The 21,994-nt window shown below is 37.5% G+C and overlaps 2 protein-coding genes across 3 annotated transcripts; both read left to right on the top strand.

The window, feature by feature from the left end:
- The first annotated feature begins 408 nt into the window (after positions 1-408).
- LOC147550835 (uncharacterized) lies at positions 409-6,009 on the top strand. Its single transcript, XM_086668505.1, has 4 exons — positions 409-666; positions 1,036-2,187; positions 4,089-4,319; positions 4,723-6,009. The coding sequence occupies exons 1-4, from the start codon at positions 651-653 to the stop codon at positions 5,856-5,858; spliced, it is 2,535 nt and encodes an 844-aa protein (XP_086524631.1). The 5' UTR covers positions 409-650; the 3' UTR covers positions 5,859-6,009.
- An 8,695-nt stretch (positions 6,010-14,704) lies between these two features.
- On the top strand, positions 14,705-16,884 carry LOC147550834 (F-box protein At1g20360-like). 2 transcript variants are annotated; one of them, XM_086671005.1, is made up of 2 exons: positions 14,705-14,788; positions 15,421-16,884. In XM_086671005.1, the coding sequence occupies exons 1-2, from the start codon at positions 14,749-14,751 to the stop codon at positions 16,545-16,547; spliced, it is 1,167 nt and encodes a 388-aa protein (XP_086527131.1). In that variant the 5' UTR covers positions 14,705-14,748; the 3' UTR covers positions 16,548-16,884. The 2 variants fall into 2 exon arrangements, with proteins under 2 accessions (XP_086527131.1, XP_086527132.1); XM_086671006.1 differs by lacking the exon at positions 14,705-14,788 and adding an exon at positions 14,862-15,226.
- Positions 16,885-21,994: the final 5,110 nt, after the last annotated feature.

The following is a 21,994-nucleotide window of genomic DNA, read 5'->3' as shown; positions in this document are numbered from 1 at the left end:
TATAAATTATTAATTTCAAATATAAAATTGAAATTTAATATTATGTTAGAGAGAGAAGGAATTTTGAAAAGATGAAAAAAAATTAAAAAAAAAAATTAGAAAAATGATTGGAAAACAAATTTAAAACAATTTATATTTTTTGAAAAAAAATTAGTTTAAAAGAAAAATTAAAAAACTAAAAAGAAGTGGCGTGGATCCCCTAAAACCCCAACGTCATATTTGGGGCTGGGATTCCCCCAACCCGGGCTCCCATTTGGGAGCCAGGGAGCATGGAGCTCCCAGCCCCACCGGGAGCCCAGCCCCGGGGCTCCCGGGTTGGACTCCGTGGGCTGGGGGCTCCCAAATTTTGCTCTAATACAACTTGAACACAACCATCAGTACAGAGGCCAAAATTGAAAAAACAGTTGGGGACCGACGATGGATATTGATTATAAACAAGGAGTGAGGTGAGATAGGAATTAAACCTAGGTTTTACTGAAAACAGAATTTGAAATCAACTTGCCCTTTTACCCTCCTCTCTGATATCCTTCTCTTTTGCCCGCCTTCATCTTGACGCCCTTCATCTTCTCCGGTATCACCAATCACCTTCGTAAGTGTTCGACGGCAGAATAATCTTGAAACGCAGGACTGGTTACGAAAGCAGGACGACCATGAAAAGCAAAACAGGTAATTATAACTCTCTCTAGATTTTGTTTTAGAACGAATAGGGTCATTTAGGTTAGAGATTTGATAAATTCTCAACTGATTTAGGGTTAAATTATACTCCTATTGGAATTGTTCTGAAATAACATTTGTTAGAGTAATACTCAATTAGGGTTTGTTTTTAGGTTCTGGGGCAATCCTTTGTTTCAAGAGATGATCTTAAAAAACTTTATCTTTATGTTTTTCTTATATACTGTAACACCATCGATGTTCCGATTGATTCCCATTACTTTCGATTGCCCTAAGCTAGCTAGTTTCTGGTCTCCTTTTGATTGACTAGTTTGGTTTGATCGTTTGTAAGTTTCTCGCTTTTTGTATCTTATTTGTCTGCAGATTCCTCTTGTATGCCACCGACCGTTGTGAACAACAACCTTGATAACAATATTTTTGGTGAAATTCTAATACGACTGCCTGCAAAAACAGTAGCGAGATTGAAAGCTATCAACAAAAGATGGTACTCGTTCATCTCTGATCCGTTATTTGTAAATGAACACATTAGTCGTCAAACCGATCGAAATGCTTGTAGTTATTTCTCGCGCTTGTCAACTCGTGGAAGTATCTATCTACTATCTTTTGATAACTCTTCAAGCAATCTCCTCAGTGAAACCACCATTTCTCTTGACCTACCCAAAAAATTTGACAATAGTTCTGGATTAATTGAAGCTAGTTGTCATGGTCTTCTTTTGGTTAGGCTTGGAAGCTACATTTGCATTTTCAACCCTTTAACCAAGAAAAAACAACTTATTTCGTCTCTTTTTTGTGTTTCTTGCACAAGTTTCTCTCATAACTATGGATTAGTCTTCAGGCCAACTTCCTCCTCCCCGTATAACTACAATCACTACAATGTAGTATGCTTGCTTGGATCAAAGGAAATGGTTGAGTTCAAGGTTTTCAATCCGGAGACAGGGTTTTGGAGAGATTCCAAGAAGGCTACGATTACAACCTCTGATAATGAATTCAGCAAGGACTCGGAACTAAAAGTATCTAATCCTGTTTGTGTTCGAGGAATTATACATTGGTTAACTAGAGAGGGAATTATTATTGCATTCAATTTGGATAAAGAAGAGATCAGGTTTATTGAAATACCCAAGAGTATATTTGAAATGGAGTCAAGATGGTTTACACCAATACTTTGGCGTACTTGGTTTGGAGTTGTCGAAGATGAACTTAATATTGTAGTGACTAACGAAGAACTTGAAATGGAAATTTGGGTACTCCATGATTATGAAAACAACAAGTGGAAATTCAAGAGAAAGAGTGTGGTAAAAAGAGAGATGGATAGGCGTATAGTTTATGCTAAACCCATTTTCTTCGATGGTGTGAGATCGGTTTTAAATGTCCATAGCTTCAACAAGATTGATACATGGGGATCTTACTGGCAAGAACACAATATCCAAACTGGTGTTTCAGGACCTTTATGTTCTTCAAATGTGACATTGTGTTTCCCTCAAATATGCACTCTAACTGAAGTTTCTGACAACAACTGAAGCTTGATTAGAAAATTTTATGTGAAATTTAGGGACCTTTGGTCATTATTCTTTATTAGAAAAATAATTTTCTATTATATTGCATTTGACAGGTAGTATTAGTGGCGTATGCAACTGTTAATTTTTGAGCTAATATTTATAATCCATTGCGTTTTTTAATCAGAATACATATGTTTTTTAATGTGTTTAAGGGGCATCTTATATCCAAACTGCCCTTATAAAAGATTTCTATGGCTTTTAAAGTAAGGTTAATTCCAGTTTGGTTCCCAATTTGTGACCATCTCGAAAATCAGGTACCCACAGTTGTCTAACTTCATGATATCGGGAAGTTATATTCGTGCAGAATGGAAAGCATTTCAAACTCCAACCACAATGGTACGACTCCTTTGTTATACGTTGATGTAGTTTTTGTTATTTCCAATCCTTAGGTTGTCTCGGTCACAAATTTGTTACGAAACCTCAAAGCGTGTAATGTTCTCCCACTAACACACTGACGGAAGAGAGAGAGAGAGAGAGAGAGAGAGACTCCATAATCGATTACTAGAGAGGAGACTCGATCATATAAGATGGAGAAATAGCTGAAAACTACATATCTACTGATTTGAAAAAACGTCAGACATAGTTTTTTTTTTACATTTGAGTTAATTTTTAGGATATTAATGCCCCCAATAGTAAAACCGAGTAAAACTTGTGTCTCAGTCACAAATTTTTGTTTGGGACCAAAATCGGAGTCCAAAGTCCATACCAATGGCGAGTGGATACAAATACGGACAAATACATATGTCAGCGGGCCAAGGGTTTTTCTTTATTGTTTAATGCTTAAATCTCACTCAAGCATGTCTATAAATCGGGCTTATCGAAACCAAAATCCAAATTTTTTAAAATATTGTAGCGAGATTTCGAAATAAAAGTTACTTCATAGACAAGAAGGCAAGATGATGAACAAGAATATAAATCTCTCCCCTTTTTTATGCCCTCTATATATTAGTTTTTTTTTTGTTGTTGAACTAGCCCTCTATTAGTTAATAGGGAAAACGAAAGTAAGATAGAAATGAACAAGAAAGATAGGTAGCCTCCCTCTCTTCTCGTCCTACTTAAATTTCTAAGTGAAAATGAAAATGGGTGTACTTTTGAGATTACACTTTTTGTATTGGGTGTAGATGAGCGCTCTGAATTTCATGTCTTATTGTTTTTTTTTGGAAGTCGACTACGATCTACGTTAGTCGTTACATTTGACATTAATACACCAAAGATGTGCTAAGGTCGATAACTACCCACTCAAATTTTAACAAGACCAGGCCTATAGCCCAACAAGACAATGACCTAAAGCCCAACTACATTATTTTTACCCTAATAATCACAATTCAAATAAACTAAAGATTCCACCTTCTATGGGATTCAAATCGGGGACCTCCAGGACTTTCTGGAGTTTATGTCAACACCTTGGGACCACTTGGGCTATCAACTGTTGGGGTTTTATGTCTATTGTTAATTAGACCTAGCAGTTTCTTTTACGACTGCTTACATACTTGACACTTCTAACATGTTTGGGTTACTTCGGGTTGTTCTGTCGTGCATGTATAACACTAACTAGGCAGGTATACGAGCAACCCACTGCTTCCATACTTGATACTTCTAACATGTTCGGGTTACTTCGGGTTGCTCTGTCGGACAGGTATAACACTAACTAGACAGGTACACGAGCAACCCATTGAGTCCTCTATAATAGGGCTAGGACTTGGCAAAATGTCAGGTAAAGAAATTGACCGAGCTGACCCAGTGCAATCTAACGGATGGGTAGGTCTCACCCGATACCAGGTTTCGCGTCCAGAGATTGAAAAGACTCGGGTCTCGGGGTGACCGTATTGGATGTCGGGTTTTTACCCACTTGGATGACAGACCCACCTCTTAGGGGCCAAAACGAAGAATTGGCCCATTATAGGACCGCCAAGAAAATCGCCAACAGGTTAGAGGGGTTTAAAGCTTTGTACTATAAAAAAGAGGTTGACCTTCCTTTTCCGTCTCCTCCGGTATCTCCTTTACCAGTCAGTAATATCTCCAAGTCGCCGGGATCAGTATTCGACGGCGGACTGACCTCGAAACACAAAACAACCGTCAAGCCCAAAATAGGTAATCCCGACTCTCTATCTAGGTTTTGCGGAATGATGAATCCGGAACCAAGTTTTAAATATATTTGATAAATTAGAATTTGTTTAGGGTTAAATTTCTTATAAAATCACGTTTGTTTCGTATCATCTCGTCAAGCCAATTGTTATCCTCAATCTTATTAATAATCATATTAAATACCCCCTAATTACTTGCTAATTGTCGATTTGGGAAGCCCTGAGTAATTAATTAACCTCCATTATTGACAAGGTAAAGGTAGTATTTATTTTAGTTAAAGTTTATTAATTTAATCCCACATGGCTTCTGATTACCCAGAGCTAGCTAGTTTCTGGTCTCCTAATGATCGACTAGTATCCGATTAGATGGTTTCTAAATTTCCCGCTTTTCGTATCCTCTTTGTGTGCAGATATGCCGACGACCGTAGTGAACGACAACCTTGATGACAATATCCTCAGTGAAATTCTAATACGACTGCCTGCTAAAACCCTAGGGAGATTGAAAGTTATCAACAAAAGATGGTATTCCTTAATCTCTGACCCTTTTTTTGTTAACAAACATACTAGTCTTCAAACCAATCGAAATGCTTCTAGTTTTATCTGGCGCTTAATTGGTGGAAGTATCAATCTACTATCTTTTGATAGATCTTCACCAGGTCTCCTTAGTGAAACCACCATTTTTATTGACCCATCTCAAAAGTTTCGGAATACTTGGGAAATCATTGAAGCTAGTTGTCACGGTCTTCTTTTGGTTCAGTTTAGTACTTGCATTTGCATTTTCAACCCTTTAACCAAGAAAAAACAGGTTATTCAAATTCCTTCCGAACTGTTTCGTGGTTGGTTTGGGTTAGTCTTTGGGCCAACATCCTCCTCTCCGTATTACTATAACCACTACAATGTCGTTTGCTTGTTCAAGTCCGAGACAACGATTAAATTTAAGATTTTCAATCAGGAAAAGGGGTGTTGGAGAGATTCTAAGAAGAACACATGGATAAGCTATGATAATGGCTTAGACCTATTTTTATTATCTAATCCTGTTCACTTTCGAGGTATTATACATTGGTTAAATCGCAAGGGAGATATTATTGCATTTAATTTGGATAAAGAAGAGAGTAGGTTGATTGAAGTACCCAAGAGAATATATGAAATGGTAAGTGAACCTAATTATTATTGTTGGTGGGGAAGTTATCGGTTTGAAGTTGTGGAAGATGAAGTTAATCTTGTACTGGTTACCGATGAAAAAGAAATATTAATTTGGGTACAACATGATTATGAAAACAACAAGTGGAAACTTAAGAAAAAGGATGTGATAAAAAGAGAGAAGGATCAGCTTGATAATAAACCCATTTTCTTCGATGGTGCGAGATTGATTTTACACGTCTATGACAGCGACAAGGGTAATGAATGGAAATCTTATTGGCAAGAACACGATATCCAAACTGGTGCTTCAGGACCTTTATGCCCTACAGGAGCGATATCATGTTTCCCTCATATATGCACTCTAACTGAAGTTTTCAGCAACAACCACAGCACTGAACTTGATTAGAAATTTTCAATGAAGGACCCTGAGTAGTTATAAACTTTTTTTTAATAGAAGTGTTTTTCTATTTTATTGGATTGGGCAGCAGTATAAGTGGCATACGCCACTGTAAAATATTGGAGCTAATATTTATAATTCATTGTTAGATTTGAGTGTATTGAAAGGTTTTTTTTCTTTTTCTAAAAGAGGCTTCAAGTGATCTGCGGGCCTCTAAAGTAAGTCGTGTTTGTGACGCACTGACGCCCAAACCCAACAGGTACATGATGTTGTTCTGTACAGACTCAACGAGCTCACTCAAAAGGTCTCGTCAGTTACCAAAACGTTGTCAACGCCCTCATAGTAGCTTCATCTTTTCCAACAGTTGTAAGCTCTATAGCAGCAACAACAAAAACACTCTCCAGAACCTGAAGCAACTTTATACTAAAAACGTCAACCGTTGGTAGCCCAAGGGTTCCAAGGTGTTGACATAAACTCCAGAAAACCCTGGAGGTCTCAGGTTCGAATCCCAGAAGGTGGAATCTTTGGTTATTTGATTTGGGATTATTAAGGTGTAAATAATGTAGTTGGGTTTTAGGCCATTGTCTTGTTGGGCTACAGGCCCGGTCTTGTTTCAGTTTGAGTGGGCAGTTATTGAGCGTATCACATCTTTGACGTATCAATGCCAAATGTAACGACATACGTAGATCGTAGTTGACTTCCAAAAGAAAAAGAAACTTTATACTAAAAACTAAGCCAAGTTGGATCACTGCTTGGAACCAAATAAGGGCACAATGTAACAGTTTGTGCCACTGGGATTACTAAACCCAAGCCATGGGTATGTAAGATTATTACATCAGTTCTTAACTACAAAGACATCATTTGTGAACACATCGTATTTGCAAAACTTATCACATAATGAGATAGTAGCAACAATAATGATTATCGCTAAAAATTATAATTGTCACCTAAAGTTTTAACCTCGTAAGGTTGATTAAACTTATGGAACATGGACAAATAGAAATCGCCAAAAGGTACATTAGTACATGTTACTCCAAATAAACATGTTTGAATGTCTAACTACACAAAGGTTTGATGATACATGAAATGAATATGATAATTTGTAACATTTAAAATTTCCTAAAATAAACCAGTCTTGCTCTATAGAAATTTCTAATTCTACGCTCCAAACACACTATCAAACAAAACAAACCTTTGTCTTTAACTTTTTTTTTTTTTTTGAAATTCGTCTTTAACTTTCTCAATTAAAAGAAATGATAACTTCGGCCTTGTTTCAAATCGTATAGATAGATGCAAGGGCGGAGGCACGAGCAGACTATCCCTGGCTACAGTCAGGGGTAGTTCTGAAATATTTTCACTTGGGTAGGGTTATTTCAGTAAGAACAGCGAGGGGTCTTTCCTTTTCTTTTACTTTGACAAGGAAGAACCGAAGAACTAGAGAGAGAAAGAGCCTGGACTACAACCGGGAGGAATTCAAGAGAGAGATGAAACCATGAATAATTAGAGATCTTCATTAGTTTCTCCTTCTCAGCTTTTCTAACATCATCATCTCTTTCTAGTGCATATATAAATTGAAGATTCACACTTCAAAGTGAAATCTAGGGTTCCTCGTAAACAAAAACAACTAATCAACTAATCAAGGGATTTATGCTTGGATATCTACTGTCTATGTAATATCCCATGTTTTCAAGGTTAATTGAAGGACTATTAGACAGTTGGGTCAAGTCAAAAGAGGGGTTAAATTAGCAACCAGTGCAACTTTTGGGAGTTGGATTAAGTTGGAGATGAATATGGAAGGACTTATTTATGAGATATATGTTAATGTAGGACTTAAAGCAAATTAGTTCACATGGCATTTAGAAAAATGACACGTGGCGTACCATCTGCTTTCATCCTTTCACCGTGCATGCGTTTGTGACGTGTGATTTAGGGAATGAATGGGTTTTATTATAGGATTTTTGAGTCAACAGTCCAAAATCTGGGGGGTAAACAAAAAAAAATCCACTCTTGCCCAAAAATTAGTTGCAGGTTCAAATGTCAGTTTTTTTTTATTCCCCTCTTGCCCTTGGACGGGACATGCTGACGTTTTCCTGGAAAAAAAAAAGGGTTAATTCCGTTTTGGCCCCCGATTTGTGACCAACTGGCCGTTTTAGCCCCCATAAGTGTCCGGCAGTTCGTTTTGGCCCCAAAAATTTCCTATTTGGCCCCAAATTTTATCCAACCTCCCAATTCTACCCCGGTGGCATTTCTGTAATTTTTATTTTTTCTTTTTGTTTTGTCCACCTCATCTAATCTCTCCTCCACCACACCACCTCCTCTCCACCTCACCCTTCTTCTCCGGCAGGATGTTGCCGGCCGGAATAAAAAATTCCGGCCGGCCACTTTTTAAAAAAAAAAAATTTCTCTCTCTTCTTCTTCCTTTCTCTCTCTTCTTCCTCCTTTCTCTCTCTCTCTCTTCTTCCTCCTTTCTCTCTCTCCTCTTCTCTCTCCCTCCTCTTCTCTCTCCCTCCTCTCTTTATATCTCTCTATTCCGGCGAAGGTAAACCTTCGCCGGAAATTGGGAGATATAAAGAGAGGAGGGAGAGAGAAGAGGAGAGAGAGAAAGGAGGAAGAAGAGAGAGAGAGAAAGGAGGAAGAAGAGAGAGAAAGGAAGAAGAAGAGAGAGAATTTTTTTTTTTTTTTTAATAAAGTGGCCGGCCGGAATTTTTTATTCCGGCCGGCAACACTCCGCCGGAGAAGAAGGGTGAGGTGGAGAGGAGGTGGTGTGGTGGAGGAGTGATAAGATGAGGTGGATGATAAAGAAAGGTGTGATGTGGTTTTTTTTTTTGTTTTTAACCTTTTTCACAAATAATTCTGTTTTGGCCCCCGAGGATAATTTCGTCAAAAATTTAGCCCTTGGGGCTAAAACGAACTGCCGGACACTTATAGGGGCCAAAACGGCCAGTTGGTCACAAATCAGGGGCCAAAACGGAATTAACCCAAAAAAAAATGTCTGGTAAATAAAATAATTTACCAGTACACGAAAAATTCAAAGTTTCAAAATTTTTTGAAAATTTGAAACGAAATTTCAAATTCCCGCTCAGCAAACCATCTCTTCCCGGTAAATAAAATAATTTCCCGTACACCAAAAATTCCAATTTTCAAACTTTTTTTGAAATTTTCAAACGAAATCTTTATTCCAAAATTTTGAAATTTTCGAAATTTTCAAACGAAAATTTAAATTCCCGGGCAAATTTTCAAATTTTTTTGAAAATTTTAAATTCCCGCCCAGCAAAAGTGTCTACTACAGAAAAAAATTTCCAGTAAATAAAATAATTTCCCGGTCACAAATTTTTTTTTTCGAAGTTTTGAAATTTTCAAACGAAATTTCAAATTCCCGCCCAAATTTTCAAATTTTTTTACGAAATTTCAAATTCCCGCCCAGCAAAAATGTCTAGTACAGAAAAAAATTTCCAGTAAATAAAATAATTTCCCGAAAAAAATTTCGTTTATCGGGAATTTTTCGGTGGTTGTTCTGTAATTTTCTGAACAGTACAGATTCTGATGGACGGGTTGTCAGATTATTTTTCTGAAAAAAAAAATCGTTTCCCGAGAATTTTCGATGGCAATTTTGTAATTTCCGATGGCATGAACGGTAAATACTTTATTTTCTAAGGGCCCTTTACGTAATTTTGACCCCCCAAACTGACACATTGGACCTCCCTTTCATTTTTAGGCAACTTTGGGTGGAATTTTCATTTTGGCCCCCTTTTTGGACCAATGGCCCAACCCCTCTTTATTATATTAAACGTGGACCCCACCTTGTATATATATTTCCATTTATCCCAAAATCAAATTGAAAGTTATTCAGCCGAGAGAACAAATTGGTCGTGAAGTGATCCAATTTTCCTTCGTCGATTTCCTCGCGATGGTTGGTTGGAATTCCGTGAAACTTGTTCCAGGTAATCCCATTCGACTTGTTCTACATATCTATCCGTTTAGAATTTTCAATTTCGTCCAAATTTGATGGTTTTAGGATAGCTAATTCGAATACTGTATAGTTGTACTAGTTTCATTTGGGATCGAAATTTGGAGCTATTTAGACGATTATTATTCGATTTCTTCTAATGGTTTATGTTCAAGATCATGTTTAGAATGTTATGGACTATTTTGGGGTGACCATATATAGACGGGGTGCTGCCGAATTTTTTACGGCTCGAATTTCATATTTGGACTAGTTTTGAGAATGAATTGGAATAGAAATAGTTATCCGAATTTTGTCATATTTCACGTGAATGGACACTTTCAGCTATAGATTTATAGTATGGAGTTCATTATGTGATTTGTCAGCTTATGAAGACTCTAAAATGAAAATAGAGTTTATGGGAAGTCGGTTAGTCGGGTTGTATGCATTTCAGGTATCCAGTGGACATGCCTATGAAAGTTAGAGATCGAATCAATTATTTGAAGTCTTCCAACTACGGATTGTTTTTATGTTTCAAGTTTTCGTTGTTTTCTTTTATTTATTGTTTTTGTCGTGGAAGGTTCTTCGTTTAGAACCTAATCTTTCTATTCGATTTTTGGTTATTCTTCCTTATCCCAGAGTATGCGAATGAGGAGGAATTAGTTCGTCTGGTAGGCGGGAGGTCTTTGGTGAGTAAGGACTGAGGTAGGGGCTCTGAATCCTTTATCCAACATGGTTTTATAGATAATGAAATGTGTTAGGTTCTACAGTAATATATGCGCCATTATAACAAGAGTTTAGGTAGCATGAAACTCGATTTATGTGATGAACTGAAATATGCTTGAAATATTGATGCGATATGAGAAATGGTTTCGAACTGATTTTACGATCATTGTGAACTACTGGGATTTTCTTGTATGTACCCGACTGCGGATTATGTCAACCTACGGGCACGTAGCCATTGAGGGTAGTTAGACATGTGGACACGGTGGGCGACACTAGTCATGAGACCTGTGGGAGTAGAGTGCTTCACTTGCTGGCCATTGGTGCTCGTGCCTCCAGCTCGAGGCTCAGGGCCGTACACCCTGACCGCTCGCCTGAGAGGTGACATTGATTGGGAATCCCTCTGCTTTGTGGCGATATGACTCTTGGTTGTTTCACTTCCGTGTTTGATAACATAATGATTTGAATGAGAAAATGGGTTTCGAGATTGAATGAGAATATTGATTTTGAGATATGAACGTAACTGATTTTGAAAGATTGCATTAGATGCATGACAGGGTACCGAAGAGAATGAGGTTCAGGTCCTTCCATGGGTATTGGGGGACGACTCTCTTATTTGAACTCGGTGATCAAAAACGTATTTAGATACTTAAGGTATATATGTATCATGAGGTAAACTCTTCAATGATTTTGGAGTCCCTTAGTGGGAGAGGGGCTTACCGGCTAGGGTAAGTCTCTTTCTCGAAGAGACGTAGTGCATTAGCTAGTGCCTAAATGGGCTGGTACTATCTAACGCACTCTAGGTTCTCCTGAGGAACTCTCCTCTTATTGGGAGTGCACCATGGGTGGGCAGCTAATCACTGCTATTGCTTGCTAGATTAAGGAAAACGTTTTGTATATAGTATATACAGTAACTGGTTTGATAACTCGTTTTGTCATGATGTTTACAACTTATTAAATGAACCTTTGAAAACGTGATGGGTTTTGGATTGGTCTTCTATCAGAATAACTCGTGTCGGTGAGTATTCTGACCCCCTACAAGTTGTTAGTGTGCAGGTGCTTTGTCGTAGCCTCGAGGCGGAGTTGTATTCCAACCGATGATCTTGTCTAACGAGGCTAGAGGTGTCGCGTCGTTTTCTTTGGTTTTCGTTTATTGGCTTTCCATTATTTTAAAGTTATGAAGTTATTCCAGAACTGAACTCTAATATGTATATATATAACACTTAGATCTGTTTATAAGTTGTATCGATGTGTAAGAGGTTTTTATAGTTCTTTTTATGGTTCGGGTTTCGACTCGAAACTGAGTTTAGTTTGTTTAGCTTCTGCTTTATAGTTTATTCTTGTATATGCAAATGTATGGTTTGCATGACAGGTTTACAGGTGCGACCGGTTCGATTTATAGAGGAGACTCTATCGGATTTTAGTCTCGTCTGTGAATTGTCGGGGCGTGGTCGTGTCTATTTTGGGACACGGGGCGTCACAGTCTAGGTAACTAAAATAAGTAGTGTTTCTTTAAGCATTATTATGCCTATAATTTTCATTTTCCCTAATAATTGTGAACAATTTTTTCTTATACTTGTCAATTTGGTCATTTTGCCCTAATAATTGTGTACAATTTGTTCTTGTACTTGTTAATTTGTTCATTTTTCTCTAATAATTGTGTACAATTTGTTCTTGAACTTGTCAATTTGTTCTTTTGCCCTAATAATTGTGTACAGTTTGAAAGAACCAAGTTAGTACCATAAATCAGTGAATGAGACAAGAAATCTAAGTTGGGTATTTACCATAAACATCAGTAGCTACAAGAATTCCTCTTTTGGAATTCAAATAACCAGTAATATAGGAACCGAGAGCACCAAATTCTTCAATCTTTCCTGTTCCAGAGTAATTATTTGAACTCAAATTTGATACTACGGAAGTGTCGATCCTGGTTGTGATTTCATGGGGATCGACTACTAAGTTGTGTGGTTTAGTTCGATCATGTTTCTGCTGGAACCAAAGCGTATGTGTTCTTTAGTCTCATTATCTTTGGTTTTTTACTTCAATTTTGATCTGTTATTGCTTGATTTTGTTGTTTACTTAGGAACTCATTTGAATACTTAAAATAACCTAGTATACTACTTCAAATTGCACTCTGAGACCTTAGAACTGCTAACTGGAGTTCAAATCTTCAATACCCTTGTTTGCTAGACCTGCCATTTCACATCTTGGAACACCCAATCCTGTTTCGTTTTCATAAAATAAGCACATTTATGAGCACAAACTGATAACTTGAATTGTATTTTGTTTGCGCTCCATCCGTGTCCAGGAGAGAAGGATTCGTGATGTAATAGTACCCGTCCCATATGGGTTCTTGTTTATGCACCCCACAGGCTTATGAAGGCAAGGTTTTCCTTGGCACGGTCCTTTATTAGACCACCGTAGGGTTCACCACAAGAGCAATCTAGGAGCTAAATCCACCCAAAAGGCCTAGCCTATATGTAAGACAAGGGTGTCGTTGCTAAGTTTTGGAGGTCACCCTAAGCAATGTGGGGTTAAGCACCATTAAACTTTGATTTAGCTAATTGCATATGTAGTTTGGGACAGTAATGATGCAAAAGTTTACTTTGACACCAAAAACTGTCTTTACATGTTACTTTCGACGATTATATATTTCCCGTAAAAGAAAATTTAATTGTAGAAATTTTAGGCTAGTCCTGTATAGTTTCAATTCCTGGCTCCGCCCTTGGATAGATGCATGAACAGTAAACGGAAGTAGAAAACCCGAAATTATACAACCAAAAGAGAAAAAAATTCATTTATCGATTCCTATAACTGTTAGTTGTGTAACAGTATCCAAGTATAAACCTATAAGACAAACTAAGAAACTAATAGAGTTATTTCCTATTTGGCCCCTACTTTGTGACCAACTTCTTTTTTGGCCCCCTATTTTTCATAATTTCAAATTTGACTTCCCTATTTTAATGTAAATAGCGTAACTACCCTTCCTAATTTCAAAATAAAATATTAAAAAAATTATTTCCACCTCACCTCTCTATCTCCACCTCACCTCTCTCTCTCTCCACCTCACCTCTCTCTCTCCACCTAACCTCTCTCTCCACCTCATTATGTCTTTTCCGACGAAGGTCGCCAGCCGGAAAATTGTCCGGCCGACGACCTTCAAAAAATATAAAATTCATCTCTCTCTCTAAATATTCCGGCGAAGGGGTTACCTTTTTGGTGAAAACTTGACAAAACTCACAACTTATCTTTAAAATTTTGTACTTCTTTTGTGAAAAATGTTAAAGACATAATTTTTACTTAGTCTTTTTAGATTATTAATGCCCAATATAACTGAGTAAAATTTGTGTTCTTCACAAAATTTTGTTTGGGGGCCACAATCCTTGTCCACACAAGTGGCGGGAAACGGGCGTCAGCGGGCCGGAGGGTTTTCTTGATTGTCTAATCCTTAAGACCCGCTAAAGCCCATCTGTAAATTGCGCTTACCGATAACCAAGACCTCGACTTGGATTTCTAAAGAATTTAAGATTAAATTTCTACACAGAATAATCCCATTGAGAAAGAACACAGATGAATTGAACAAGATAACGAGTGCACTTTTTTTTCAGAGAACACATAGTATAGTATCTGTATTTCGAACCCGAGACCTATAAAGTGGACACTAATTTGGTAACCATTCCAACCGAGGATTGCTGCCTAATGAGCACACTCTTAATTTTTATATTATATATTATGTGTAGTCATGTAGATGAAAGACCTAAATTTCATATCGTAGTTATTGTTAATCAACACGAACAATTATTATCTCACAACTTACATTCTTCATGACGTTTGGATTACTTCATCAGGTGGGTATTACACTGTAAGGGTTGTTCTGTTGGGTGGGTAAAACACTATAACTAGGCCTGTGCATGGCTCAGGATCGACGAAAAGTCAGGACTCGAGCTTGGCCAGTGAAATCTAATGGGTCGGGTAGGAGTAACACGAGATCAAGTCTTGCGTCCAGGTACTTCAACGGACTCAGGTGGCCGTGACTTTTCTTTTACCTGTTAGGGTCTCTGAGGGGCCAAGAGGAAGAATTGGTCACAATGAGGACTGACTAGAAAATCAGCTACAGATTAGAGGGCATCAACCAAATTGCTTGGAACATTGTATAAATAAGAAGTTGTATTCACTCTCCTTTACCAGTCAGTCATCTTCTCCAAATCGCCGGGATCAGTATTCGACGGCAGAATGACCTTGAAACACAACAGAACCGTCAAATGTAAAATAGGTAATCCTGACTCTCTCTCTCTCTCTCTCTCTCTATATATATATATATATATATATATATATACTGTGTAACTGTGGAATGATGAATCTGCTAATCAGGTTTTTAAAGATTTGATGAATCTGCTAATCAGGTTTTTAAGGATTTGATGAATCTAGGGTTAGATTGTGTTGGAGTTGTTATCAAATCACGTGTATTTCATATCAATTGGGACATTTTTCTGGGACCAATTCCAGTTGTATTGACTATCCATAGTACTAGTTATTTTAAATTTCCTCCCCACCATCATCATTATTGTCATCTTATTGATGCCTCATTATCATATCAAATACCCCTAACTATTGTCGATTCACCCAGTCGACTACTAGTAGATTTTGGAAGTGTTTAGCTACTTACTCTCTGAGTAATTAAACATAGTTCACCATCATTCACAAGGTCAAGGTAGTGTTTTTTTTTTTCTTTCGAAGTTTGTTGGTTAAACAATATCGGGTTATACCGAAATTCCCCGTTGTTTCGAATTACCCACAGCTAGCTAGTTTCGTCGACCAAAACAGCTAGCTAGTTTCTGGTCTCCCTTTGGTCGACGAGTATTCGGTTAGATGGTTTCTAAAGTTTGTAGCTTTTTGTATGCGCAGATTCCTCATGTATGGCAACGACCGTCGTGGACAACAACCTTGATGATCATCTCCTTAGTGAAATTCTAATACGACTGCCTGCTAAAACTATAGGGAGATTGAAAGTTGTCAACAAAAGATGGTACTCGTTGGCCTCTGATCCTTTCTTTTTGAATAAGCATATTAGTCTTCAAACCAATCAAAATGTTGTTAGTTATTTCTCGTGTTTTGCAAATTGTGGACGTATCACCCAGCTATCTTTCGATCGCTCTCCACCCAATCTCCTTAGTGAAACCACTATTTCTCTTGGCCTACCTAAAGAATTTGAGGATGTTTTTGGATTCATTGAAGTTAGTTGTAATGGTCTTCTTTTGATTAACCTTAAAAGTTGCATTTGCATTTTCAACCCTTTAACCAAGAAAAAACAATTTATTCCATCTCCATGCCCACAATTTTTGCCCGGGTTGGTCTTCAGCCCAACTCAGTCCTCTCCAGATCACCACTACACTGTTGTTTGTCTGGTTACAACACAATCAATGACTGAGATCAAGATTTATAATTCGGAGACAGGGTGTTGGAGAGATTCCAAGAGGGATTCGAGGACAATCTATGCAGATGGCTTTAACTATGAGCCCGTATGTTTAGCAACTAATCCTGCTAGCTTTCGAGGGATTATATATTGGTTAACTAGAAGAGTAATTATTGCATTCAATTTGGTTAAAGAAGATATCAGGTTTATTGAAGTACCCAATAGTGTATTCGCAATGGAGTTGAGTACTTTGTCACCAATAAATTGGCGTAGTTGGTTTGGAGTTGTAGAAGATGAAGTTAATCTTGTACACGTTACCTCGGAACATGAAATATTAATTTGGGCACTCGATGATTACGAAAACAACAAGTGGAAACTTAAGAAAAAGGATGTGATAAAAATAGAGATGGATAAGGATAGTGTTCGTACTAAACCCATTTTCTTCGATGGTGTGAGATTGGTTTTACTTGTCAGCATGAAACGTACGTGGGAATCTTATTGGCAAGAACACAATATCCAAACTGGCGTCTCAGGACCTTTATGTGTGACAAATGAGGATGTCTGTTTCCCTCGCATATGCACTTTAACTGAAGTTTCTGGCAACAACCGTAGTAACTGAAGCTTGATTAGAAAATTTCTATGAAATTTAAGGACTGGTACTAGTTATTTTTTTCTTATAAAAGTTTTTTTTCTATTTTATTGCATTAGGAATTTCGTTTTGGTCTTATTTTAGGTCGATCGTTTGTTCCATTTTAAATTCCATCTCTTGTTTACTTTCTGGTATGGACATGTAGTATAAGTGGCATATGCGAACTCCAACCCAAATTGGTGTGACTAATTTGAGTTTTTGTTATTTCCAGTCCCTAGTTTGTTTCTTTTCGAAGAAATAACTACTTCGATATGGTGATGTAGTGAAACCTGACATACATATATGTACTGAACACCAATTATGCCTATTAAAATCTGACCGATTTATAAGTTAAGTTCTAGAAATCCTTGTTGTTTATCGTAAGAAACATATACTGCCTGCAACTTGCTTTAAACTAAACTAAAAAAACACAAAAAACGAGGATGGTATGAGAAATAAATATTGTAAGTAAACTCCATAACCGCTTACTAGATTTGATCCACAGTCACACAAGGGGGAGACTGCTTGAATACTACATAACCGTTTTTAGATTTGAATTGCTTCTTCAAGATTGTCGTTAGAAATGCTCCTATTAAATTCCCGATGTAGAAATTTAAACCGTTTTATGTCTAGATAGGATGAGTTTTTTTTTTTTTTTTTTGCATACTTATTACTCACTGATGTTGTTAAACAAGCTAGTTTTTGTTGTTACTCTCTTAGTCTCCAAAGTGACTGTCATTCTTTTTCTTCTTCCATGGTCACTACCTGGAACGGTGATAGTTTAAAGTGGAGGGAGCACGGAAGAAGGGTGAGAATAAAGTAAACAAACTTGGTAGGAAGGTTATTTTGGTCATAGTAGGTGTCGGGGCACACTGCATTAAAAGTGGGTTGAGCCGACGAGGGGTTGCATCCAAAGAGGGGTGTAATCAGGTATTTTAGAACAAAAAGGGTGTAATAGGGGTACTAGTTCCAGAGTAAACCGTTTATTTGAAAATATGTATAGATGCTATTTAGCAATGTTAAGATTTTCTTTTTTATTGAAAAATGTTAAGACATAGTTTTTTTTACTTTCATATAGAAAAGACATAGTTTATACTTCTTGGATTATCACTGCTCCGTAGTGAAATTGAGTAAGATTTGTGTGCACTCCTAAAATTTTGTTTAGGGGGCCAAACTCGGTGTGGAGAGTAGTAGTGGTAAACAAGCGGATACAGTCACTCATAGATACATATGTCAGCATGCCGGGGAAGGGGCCATAATTGTTTGATGCTTAAACCCACTCAAGTTCGTGCGTATATCGAAGTTATTAGTAACCTAGACCACAATTTGTGAAATTTTTAAATAAAAATAATTTTCAAGTGAAAGGAGACAAGATGACTACTCCAACCAAAAGTTATTGACTAATGCGTGTATTTTTAGGTTTTAGATTGTATATTTGGTGTAGTCGTGTAGATGAAAGTCCTAAATTTCATGACTATATATAGTTAATTAATTAGCACCAACAATTACTTTTCTAACGACTTACATACTTCAACATATCTAGGTTACTTCGGGGTTGCTTTATCGAGTGGATATACCAATATAGTTAGGTCGGGCTAGAGGGAATTGACCTAAGCTTGCGCAGTGTAACCTAATGGGTCGGGTAGGTATCACCCAAGATCAGGTCTACTTTTTTTTTGTTGTTGAAAGAAGATCAGGTCTACTGTCCAGAGGCTTGAACATACTTGGGCGATCGTATCAGATATTGGGATTTTCACCCACATATGAATTGATGAGGGTCTCTAAGGGGCCAAAAGGAAGAATTGTTCAAATTTAGGACCCACTAGAAAATCACCAACAAGTTTAGAGGGGATAGACCAAATTGTAAGGAACATTGTACTATAAATAAGAGGTCGACTGGTCGAGCCGCTATTCCGCCCCCCTCTTTTCTCTTCTCCTCTTTAAAAGTCAATCAATCATCTTCTCCAAGTCGCCGGCAGAATGACCTTGAAACGCAAGAGAACCATCCAACCCCAAATAGGTTTCCCGCTTTTTGTATCCTCTTTGTGCGCAGATATGCCAACGGCGGTCGTGGCAGGGAACAACCTTGATGACAATCTCCTTAGTGAAATTCTAATACGTCTGCCTGCAAAAACCCTAGGGAGATTGAAAGTTATCAACAAAAGATGGAATTCCTTAATCTCTGACCCTTTCTTTTTAAATAAGCATATTAGTCTTCAAACGAATCGAGATGTTAGTTATTTCGTATTAACTCCAGGAGGAATCACCCAGCTATCTTTTGATCACTCTTCATCACTCATGGAAGAGTCTTTTGACCTACCTAAAGAATTTGAGAATACTTCTTTTGTATTCATTGAAGCTAGTTGTCATGGCCTTCTATTGATTTTGTTTGGAAAATACCTTCTTATTTTCAACCCTTTAACCAAGAAAAATCAACTTATTCCAAAACCTCCTCGTGTTACTAACGAATTTTCCCCCTTTAGATTCGGGTTTGTCTTTGGACCAACATCCTCCTCTCAGTATTATTATAACCACTACGATATCGTTTGCTTGATCACATCCAAGACAATGTTCAAATTTATGATTTTCAATCACGAGAAGGGGTGTTGGAGAGATTCTAAGAAGAGCACATGGATAAGCTATGGTAATGACTTAAACCATGTAAACCTATTTTTATTATCTAATCCTGTTTGCTTTCGAGGGAGTATACATTGGTTAAATGAAAAGGGAGATATTATTGCATTCAACTTGGATAAAGAAGAGAGTAGGTTGATTGAAATACCCAAGAGAGTGTATGAAATGGTACATAAACCTAGTTTTCACAATTGGTGGGAATATTGTTGGCTTGGAGTTGTGGAAGATGAAGTTAATCTTGTGTTAATTACCTCTAAGAATGAAAAATTAATTTGGGTACAACATGATTATGAAAACAACAAGTGGAAACTTAAGATAAATGATGTGATCAAAATAGAGATGGATTGGCGTCGTGTTACTACTAAACCCATTTTCTTCGATGGTGTGAGATTGGTTTTACACGTCTATGCCTATAACGATATTATTAAATGGAAACACCATTGGCAAGAACACAATATTCAAACTGGTGTTTCAGGACCTTTATGTCCTACAAGTGTGACATGGTGTGTCCCTCATATATGTACTCTAACTCAAGTTTTCGGAAACAACCAAAACTACTGAATCTCGATTAGAAAATTTCTGTAAAATTTAAAGACCCTGAGTAGTTAAATATATATATTTTTAATAGAAGTGTTAAATATATATTTTTAATAGAAGTTTTTTCTATTTTATTGGATTGGACAGTAGTATGCCACTGTGAAATATTGGAGCTAATATTCATAATTCATTGTTAGATTTGAGTGTATTGAAGAGACTTCAAGTGATCTGCCTGGCCTCTGAAGTAAGTCGTAGAAGTCTAACTTCATGAAAGGAGAAGTTTTGTGACGCATCGAAGCCCAACCCCAACAGATACATGATTTCGTTATGTACAAAGATTCAACGAGCTCACTCAAAAGGTCTTGTCAGTTATTAAGTCCGAATGTATGTCTATAGCCTAGACTTCAAATCCTCTCTGGAACAACGTGGAACTATCACAATATTTACACCTCAAGCTTTTCAAACTCCAACCCAAAATGGTTTGACGCATTTGGTTTACAATCCTCAGTTTGTTTCCAATCTTCAGTTTGTTTCCAATCTTCAGTTTGTTTCCAATCTTCAGTTTGTCTCGTTTTCTTAAAACAGACTTTTCTTATGGTGATGGAAGACTAAGATTGAGAGAAATCTGATATACAAATATGTACTAAATACCAATTAATCCTTTTTAAAATCTAGCCATTTTATAATTTGAATATAGACAGATTCTTACTGTCTATCAAAACAAATGTAGTAAGTTTCTCACTAAAAATTTAGGATGGTATGAGAAAGAAATCTTCTAAGTCGTCACAGTACCTCAGGGTATAATGTTCTCTCACTAACGTACTGACATGAGAACCCTCTCTTAAGGATAGATTTTAAGGTTGTGAAATTTGGCGTGCCAAAATGGTCAATATCATTACAATTCGGGCAACACAATCCTATAACATGTTATCACCAGGATAGAGTCTTGGCAGTGTGTTGTAGTCTTGTAGAGCAACACCAACGTCGATGGGAGAATGTGAAACTCCTTATATGGGATAAAACACCCTTTTTGTGAGATTGCATTTTAAAGTCAGGAGACTTTGAAGTACCAAAGCCGACTGTGATCCTAAAACTGGTTTGCTGCAAAATCTTATAATGGTTAGGCCATGTTTAACATAGAAATGGAATGTGATTTTTGGGAATGACAATCCATATAATTGTTTGCCTCGCGGGTATGAATGGATAATAAAACTGTAATGGGGCTGGGAGGGGGGTAGGGCCGTAGGGGTGGTAATCGGGCGGGTTCGGGCAGTTTATTTTCGGGCTCGGGCTGAAGGGTATGCTACCCGATCGGGCTTTCAGGCACTTCGGGTCGGGTAAATAAGAGACTCTTCGAGCCCGCGACCCGATTTTACCCGAGAGCCCGATCGGGCTCGGGCTCGGGCGGTTCGGATTTTTTTAAATAAAAAAAATAATATAAACAAACAAAAATATGAAAAACAACTTAATTAAAATTACCAATCATAATTAAATTTAATTCCAATTATAAATTATATTCCTACCTAAATTAAGAACTTTCAAAGAAAAAACAAAAATTAAGAAATTAATGCACAAATTCACAACCTCAAAACAAATCTATACCCATTAAGACTCAAGATCCATATATGCATTGATTTCTGTTAGAACAGATTAAAAAAAATATCAAGATGGGAAAACCCTAATAGCGTTTGAACATCAAGATGGGGTAATCCTCAAAAAACCTAACCCTAGATTACAAATTGATTTCTATTACAACAGATTAAAAAAATACAACAAGTTAATACATTAAGATGGGGAAACCCTAAAAACTAGAATACAAATTGATTTCAAAAGGGTTCAAAACTCTTCATCTAATCGGTAGATCTTCAATGTATCAGCCGAACCTTCAACTCTTTATATGGGCGTGAAAGGTGTAGGGTTTAATATGGGCGTGAAAGGTGTAGGGTTTAATAACGGGCGGATGGGGCAGGGGTTCGGGCGAGCGGGTATCGAGCTTCAAACGGGCGGACCTAATGGGTCGGAACTCGAGTAAGACACCTTACCCGAGTCCCGCCCGCACCAGACTGAAATTTCGGGCCGGGTCCGCACAAACCGGGTTCTTCTAGGTTGTCGGGTGCCACGGATTCGGGCGGTTAAGACCAGGTTTCGGATTTTCGGACCGTTTTCCCAACCCTAGGGGGGGGGGGGGGGGTTATTTCCCATTCTTAGGAAGGTTTTTTTTTTGTTAAGGACTTAGAAGGGTTTCATCCACCACTATAGCAGTTCTC

This window comes from Eschscholzia californica, unplaced genomic scaffold (assembly GCF_041429995.1).
Source record: "Eschscholzia californica isolate CP2 unplaced genomic scaffold, dmEscCali1.0.p SCAF_3, whole genome shotgun sequence".
Classification (NCBI taxonomy): Eukaryota; Viridiplantae; Streptophyta; class Magnoliopsida; order Ranunculales; family Papaveraceae; genus Eschscholzia; species Eschscholzia californica.
The sequence above is the reverse complement of the archived record's forward strand: the minus strand, read 5'-3'. Positions and strand labels throughout refer to the sequence as shown.

What these genes read in the sequence shown, in the direction of transcription:
- LOC147550835 (XM_086668505.1), top strand. An exon ending in TGAAGTTTCTGACAACAACT is followed by an intron (nt 2,188 to 4,088) that starts GAAGCTTGATTA and finishes CTTGGATGACAG; the next exon opens with ACCCACCTCTTAGGGGCCAA. An exon ending in AACCGTCAAGCCCAAAATAG is followed by an intron (nt 4,320 to 4,722) that starts GTAATCCCGACT and finishes CTTTGTGTGCAG; the next exon opens with ATATGCCGACGACCGTAGTG.
- LOC147550834 (XM_086671005.1), top strand. Translation starts at nt 14,749, where the DNA reads ATGACCTTGAAACACAACAGAACCGTCAAATGTAAAATAG. An exon ending in AACCGTCAAATGTAAAATAG is followed by an intron (nt 14,789 to 15,420) that starts GTAATCCTGACT and finishes TTGTATGCGCAG; the next exon opens with ATTCCTCATGTATGGCAACG.